The 7,539-nt window shown below is 44.5% G+C and overlaps 1 protein-coding gene across 1 annotated transcript; it reads left to right on the top strand.

The window, feature by feature from the left end:
- The first annotated feature begins 2,988 nt into the window (after window positions 1–2,988).
- Window positions 2,989–3,478, top strand: LOC132216910 (translationally-controlled tumor protein-like). Its single transcript, XM_059666599.1, has one exon. The coding sequence runs from the start codon at window positions 3,019–3,021 to the stop codon at window positions 3,448–3,450; it is 432 nt and encodes a 143-aa protein (XP_059522582.1). The 5' UTR covers window positions 2,989–3,018; the 3' UTR covers window positions 3,451–3,478.
- Window positions 3,479–7,539: the final 4,061 nt, after the last annotated feature.

Genomic DNA, 7,539 nt, shown 5'->3' with positions numbered 1-7,539 from the left:
ATCTAGAAATCAGATGGTGTAGATCTTCTAATTTTTTCTTTTTCAAAATTATTTTTTTTGTTTTCTATATAAGTTTATGTATTTGTCAGTTTCTTCTATTTAAAGAGCATCCTATGCTATTGATTGGGACTTTATTGAATCTACAGATTAATTTAGGAGGAATTGATATCATAACAATTTTGAGCTTTCCCAATCCATAAACATATATATTTGTTTTTAGATCTTTTTTTATTTCTCTTATTAATATTTCTTAGGTTTTAGCATATACATTTTGCACACATTTTGTTAGATTTATTTCCAAGTATTTCATATTTCTGATGGTATTTTAAGTAGGACTTGAATATTTTCAGTGTTTAATTGGTAGCATATAGAAATATAGTTGATTTTTTAATAATGAGCTTGTTCCCGTGACATTCTTAAACTTATTAAATATAATAGCTTTTCTTGATCCTTCAAGATTTTCTATGTAGACATCATGTTGTCTATGAATAAGACAATTTTTATTTCTTCCTTTCCAATATGTGTGCCTCTCTTTCTCTTTCTTGCCTTACTGCACTAACTAGACTTTTCACTGCAGTGTTGAGTAGTTCTGGTGAAAATGGACATCTTTCTTTTGTCCCCAATCTTATGGGAAAATATTTAGTCTTTCACTATTAAGTACGATACTGACTGATCCATATCCTTTTCCCTTCCTTGAATGCGGAAATGATGCCTGGAGTTATACAGCCATTTTGTCACTAATAAGAGAAAATCTGTTTTGACATTGATTCACTAAACTAAAGCAGCAGCCATCTCCTCCAGATTTGCTGTTATGTGAGGGGGGAAATCCCAATTTTAGGATATTCTATTTCTTGCAGCCAAAGGTATTTCTTTTGCTGTTTTGTTTTGTTTTGTTTTGTTTATCCTCACCTGATGATATTTTTTCCATTGATTTTTAGAGAGAGTGGGAAGGAAGGAGGAGGGAAGAGAGAGAGAAAGAGAGAAACATTGATCGGTTGCCTCCCAAATGCACCCCGACCCACCCCAACCGGATCCAGAGATCTAACCTGCAACCTAGGTACATGCCTCTTGACCAGGAATCAAACCCAAGACCCTTTGGTGGATGGGACAATGCTCTAACCACTGAAAACACCAGCCAGCGCTCAAAGATATTTCTAAGTGATATAATCAGTGATTGCCTAGGATAGTTAAAGACCATTCACTCAGTCAGATAATTTGGGATTGATCAGATGTCCAGCATCAAATTATTACTTAATTTTTTCAGTGCTTCTGACACCATTAGGCTGTTAATATGATGTGGGGGAGGGAGGGAATCAAAATTTTAAACAATATATTCTAGCTACATGTGTATTATTTTCTCTAAGGAAACTCTAGGGTTGACTGACCCCTCTGCCCACTATCCATTCCATGAGGGCAATCATAAATATAATATATAGGTAGACATAGAGATGATAGGTAGGTAGGTAGATAGATAGATAGATAGATAGATAGATAGATAGATAGATAGATAAAAATGTTAAGGCATTGTCTCACCTGATGATTATGAAAGCTTACAAATCCAAAATCTTCAGGATGGACTGGAAAGTTAGATACACTGATTTTTTTACAGAGAGGAAGGGAAAGAGATAGAGAGGTAGAAACATGGATGAGAGAGAAACATTGATAAGCTGCCTCCTGCCCACTCGCTACTGGGGATGTGCCTGCAGCCAAGGTACATGCCCTTGACCGGAATCAAACCTGGGACCCTTCAGTCCGCAGGCTGACGCTCTATCCACTGAGCCAAACCAGTTAGGGCTATAAAATCCTTTTTTGTTGAGAATAACTAGAGTGGTTTATTTCTCTTACAAATGAACACTGACATATATATCTGGGTTCAGGTCCCAGATCTGCCAATTACTAGATATGTGACTGATCAGATGATCTAAGCTCTCTGTACCTCACTTTCCTTGGAAATAAGGATAAAAATAGCACATGCCGCCCAGCCCGTAGGTCTCAGCGGTTGACAACCGGGAGTTTGCGGTTTGATTCCCGATCAGGGCACATGCCTGGGTTGTGGGCTCAATCCCCAGTGGCAGGTGTGCAGAAAGCAGCCGGTCAATGATTCTCTCTCATCATTTATGTTTCTGTATCTCTCTTCCTCTTTGAAATCAATAAAAATATATTTTAAAAATTGCATATTCCTCACAAGGTTATTAAAATATGCAGTTATTTAACATATAAATTACTTAGAATAATTCTTGGCACATCATCAGCGCTCAGTGTTAATTCTCATCATTAGCATCACCTGTCTGTGGTCCTGGAGCTTCATCCCCCCACTCGAGCTTGATGATTTCTCCAAACACTGGAATATAAGGGCTGTTGGCCAGTCTTTCCATGGAATTCTGAACCAGGAGAGGTAAAAGACAACAGGAATAAGGAAGGGAACAGAGAAAGACAAAATCTAGCTGCAAAAAGATTTCAAGAAAAAGAGCAGAGATACGTATTTTTACATTGTTGTAAAAGAACCCGAGTACTGAAAATTTGTCTATCTTGATGGGAAATCTGGGCTGTTTATACTAGGCCCATAATTGATATTTCAAATCTTCCAGACGCTGGTTTGGCTCAGTGGATAGAGTGTCGGCCTGGGGACTAAAGGATTGGGGTTCGATTCCAGTTAGGGGCATGTACCTCGGTTGTAGGCTCTTCCCTGGCCCTGGCCCTGGTCCGGACTCATTCAGGAGGCAACCAATGGCTGTGTTTCTCTCACATGGATATTTCTCTCTGTCTTTCCCTCTCTCTTCCATTCTCTCTAAAAATCAATGGGGGCGGGGGGGGGGGCGGGGAAGGCGGGCGCCGCTGCTGTCTCGGACCTCGCGGCTGCCGGCGACCTCCCTAGGGGCGAGGAGGGTCGGCCCCGGGTCTGGAGCGCCTGGGGGAGGGTGCGGACCGCGTGGGGCCCGCCAGCGCGGGAAATGGCGCCGGCGCCGGACCTCCGGGCGCATCGTGTCGATGGGTTTGTGTGTCTGAGCAGATGATGAGATGTTCTCTGATATCTACAAGATCCGGGAGATCGCGGATGGGCTGTGCCTGGAGGTAGAGGGGAAGATGGTCGGTAGGGCAGAGGGTAACATTGATGACTCGCTTATTGGTGGAAATGCCTCCGCTGAAGGCCCTGAGGGCGAAGGTACCGAATGCACAGTAATCACTGGTGTTGACATTTTCGTGAATCATCACTTGCAGGAAACCAGCTTCACAACAGAAGCCGACAAGAAGTACATCAAAGATTACATGAAATCTATCAAAGGGAAGCTTGAAGAACAGAGACCAGAAAGAGTAAAGCCTTTCATGACAGGGGCTGCAGAACAAATCAAGCACATCCTTGCCAACTTCAAAAACTACCACTTCTTTATTGGTGGAAACATGAATCCAGATGGCATGGTGCTCTGCTGGACTACCATGAGGATGGTGTGACTCCATATATGATTTTCTTTAAGGATGGTTTAGAGCCGAACCGGTTTGGCTCAGTGGATAGAGCGCCGGCCTGCGGACTCAAGGGTCCCAGGTTCGATTCTGGTCAAGGGCATGTCCCTTGGTTGCGGGCACATCCCCAGTGGGGGGCGTGCAGGAGGCAGCTGATCGATGTTTCTCTCTCATCAATGTTTCTGACTCTCTGTCCCTCTCCCTTCTTCTCTGTAAAAAATCAATAAAATATATTTTTTTTTAAAAAAAAGGATGGTTTAGAAATGGAAAAATGTCAACAAATTGGGCAGTTTGGTTCCATCACCTGTCATCATAACTAGCTGCTGCTTTTCATCCACACACCAAGACTAGGACAAATGGGACTGATGTTATCTTGAGCTCTTCCTTTATTTTGACCTTGATTCATTTGGAGCGGAGGCATTGTTTTTAAGAAAAAAACATGTCATGTAGGTTGTCTAAAAATAAAATGCATTTAAATTCATTTGAGAGAATGCTTCTTAGTTTAATACATTTTAAAATCTATCCTGTGTAGTGTTCCTGGAGAAGCTAGAGCCTAGTTGTAGATCACTACTGTAAAGCATATAACTTCTACAATGGAAACTACTACTGAGACTGGAGGGGGAAAAAAACAAGAATCAAAGCCTTAGTTCTGAGGTGAAGTAAAGGAAAAGACCATGCTCACAGCAGAATCAACATTTGAAGTGGATTCCTTAGACATTTCATCATCTACAAACAGAAGTAGTTAACTGGAAGAGATTACCAAAAGAATAAAGAGACTAATACAACCGGAAGCAAAGGCTTGTCTGAGCTTATTTATCATGTCAAGTTAGAACCAAGCTCTATAGAAATCTAGGTCTCCTGGAATTGTGTTGCAAGCTTTTGTTAGATTTCATGAAATGGGATGGGCAAATTTTGTGTGACTAAGGTGGCTGTGTTTGTAAATGGGAAAAGTCAGTAGTTTATAGGATATGAGGTCTACTTTGGTGTTCAGCTTTATCAGGACATTGCCATGATCACTTGTTTATAGATTGGCTCTGGGCACTGCAAGAGCAAAGATGAGTGACAGACCTATGTGGCCTAAAATAAATGTGTGGACATCTGCAAATAAATAAATAAATAATTTTTAAAAATCAATGGGAAACTATCCTCAGGTGGGGATTTAAAATATATATATATAAATTACAGGTATTTTGTAACCACCAATGAAACCATTGATTCAGATAACGATCATCCCTGGATGCTAAAACTTTTAGCTGAAAACTTGTTGAGAAACAGGATAGTCACATAATCTCCAGTATCATCCCACAGGTGACTTAGAGGGAATGAAGGAACCTTTACAGTGGAGGAATCTGGCAGACTCCACCTTAACCCAGTCCAGAAAGGACACAAACTCACACCATGCTCTCATGAACATGGTGCACTGAGGACACAATATCATCTAAATATTCTTGTAAAAAATGTTGGCCACGGCGCCTGGTTTGAAATCCCGCGGGTGTCTAACGGCTCGCGGAGTGGCAGATCCTGTGCGAGCCGGTGGTAGGGACTGGCTGCCGCGCTCGGGTCCCGGTGGAGCCGGTGGTAGGGACTGGCTGCCGCGCTCGGGTCCCGGTGGAGTAGGTCGTGGGCCTCGCCGTCCGTGACCGGGAGACTTCCATCACGAGGAGAAGGTGCGGGCTGTGGGGGAGCTGGGGACGCGGAGCGGGGACGCCCGTCCCGGGTGCGGGGCCGGTGGGGCTTCCGGAGGCCCCTCTGGGCCCTGAGCGAGGGTGTCACCTCGGCCCGCGCTCCAGTGAGGCCGGGCGCGGCCGGGCAGAGCCGGCGGCGGTGGGCGACGCACGGGGAGCGGCCCCGGCCGGGCGGAGGCCCCCCCAGACCCGGACGCCCCGGTGGGGCCGAGCGCGGGTGCGCGGAGGAGCCGCCGGCCGGCGGGCGGGGAGGCGGGAGGCGGCCGAGCCCCACCCTCCCGCTCGCCCCGCGCGGCAGGTGCGGCTCCTCAGGTCGGAGGGCTCGGGCAGAGGCCTGAGCCTGAGCGTGGGCGTGTCTGTTTGTTTTTAAATGAAGCCGTGGAGCTTCTGTGTATCAAAAAAAAAAAAAAAAAATGTTTAAACTGAATTTAAATCATGAAAAAAGAACCAGATTAATCCAAGCATATTCTACAAAATATATTCTACAGAACAACTAGTTGGACTCTTAAAATGTCAATGTCATAAAAGAATAAAACAAAACAAAAACTGTGGAACTGCTCCAGATCAAAGGACAGAAGGAGATATGACATTGACATCTAAATGCACTGCACAGTCCTTGATTGCACTGGATCCTGGATTGGAAAATATATATATTTTTAAAGAACAAAGCTATCTATAATAATAAAAGCGTAATATGCTAATTAGACTGGATGTCCTTCCCGAAGCCTGGGCTGCGAAGACCGAAGCGGCCTCGGGGGGGCAGGAGGGGGCCGAGGCAGAGGCAGCCACCACGGCAGCCAGCGGGCTGAGCCCCTTGCGTGAATTTCATGCATCAGGCCTCTAGTTATTGATATAATTAGAAAAATTTGGATGTGGAGTACATGTTAGGTAATATAATGTTGATAATGTTACTATAATGTTAAAATTTTGGAGTATTGTGATTCTCTCTAGGAGATTCATAGGAATTATTTAGGTCTGAGGTAGTGTGGTGCCTGCAACTTACTTTCAAGTGGGAGAGAGAGATAAAAGAAGGCAAAATGTTAACACTGGTGAATCTAGGTGAAGGGGATATGAGTGCTCGTATTAACTTTTCTGTAAGAGTGAACATTTTTGAAATAAAAAATTGGGAGTAAATCAATAAGTATTTCTTTTCAAACCTTCTACCATGTTCCAAAAGTTACATTATTTTCTGTTCCTTGGAGTATTAACCAGGAGTACATTGAATAACTCATTCAACACTTGTTGAGTGTCTATTGTGTGCTAAGCACTGGGTAAGTAAACAGTGGTGAACAAAACACAAAAAACCTTGTTCTCAGAGGTTCCAGTCAAGGTGTTGGCATAGGTAAATGAGGAACATGCCACCTCCTACAACCACACCAAAATTATAACTAAAATACAGAGCAACCATCATTCAGAGCCATCTGAAATCTAGCTGAATAGAAGTCCTACAACTAGGGAATTAAAGAAGCACATCGAGACTGTGGGGCAGATAGGAGGGGCAGAGACATGGGGCAGAATCGAGGAACTAAGTGGTCCCACACCCAAATGTGGCAGTTTAAAATAGGGAGGGATATCATGGTTGTGGAGGTTTCCCTAAGGAGGGAGGGGTCCCAACCCCACATTAGGATTCCAGTACTGAAAAGAGAAATCCCTGCAACTTCTGGCTGTAAAAATCAGAGAGGATTGTGGCTGAGAGACACAGAGGCTGCTGGAGTCCCAGGCAGTTCCTCTTAAAGGGGTGCACAGACTGATTCAGACTCACTCACTCTGAGCTCCAGCACTGGGGCAGCAGCTTGAAAGGAACCTGGGACATTCATGGAGGAACTAACTTATCTGGAATCAGGGCAAGAGCTGGAGGGGTAGCTTTCTCCCAGACAGAGGCCAGTGTTTCTTTGCTGAGCCCTCCCCACTACAGAGCCAGCAGGCAGGCACAATATCTGAATCTCCATTAACCTGACTCACAGTTTTCACCCCACTCTGCTGATTCCCTGAGACCGCACCCCTCCCTACTTTCTGGTTCATCCAAGTCATTCCCAGTGGCTTTTCCATACAACTGGCCTCTCTTGCCTCATGCTTTGGATTTTCCTAAAATATCTCAAACAAGCATCGTTGGCATCAGCATGTCCCATACCTCTCAATAAGTGGCCCCAGACCCAGAACTAGCCACAGCTAACCTTGGTTTATAGCTTGGTGTCTCCTGGGCACCTCTAAGCCCAACACAAGCAGCAGCCATGTGCAGATTGCTTTGTAGCTAATGCTGGGTGGCCCTGGGCAAGGTATAGGCAGTGGCTGACATTGAACCTCCCAGGAGGCTCCAGAGCCAGTGTTCCCAGTGGTCAGTTTCAACCACACCATATTACAACCCTGCCACCTCCACAATAGACACATTCAAGGG

The sequence above is a fragment of the Myotis daubentonii genome, chromosome 15 (assembly GCF_963259705.1).
Source record: "Myotis daubentonii chromosome 15, mMyoDau2.1, whole genome shotgun sequence".
Taxonomy (NCBI): Eukaryota; Metazoa; Chordata; class Mammalia; order Chiroptera; family Vespertilionidae; genus Myotis; species Myotis daubentonii.
This window is presented reverse-complemented; position numbering and strand designations above follow the sequence as displayed.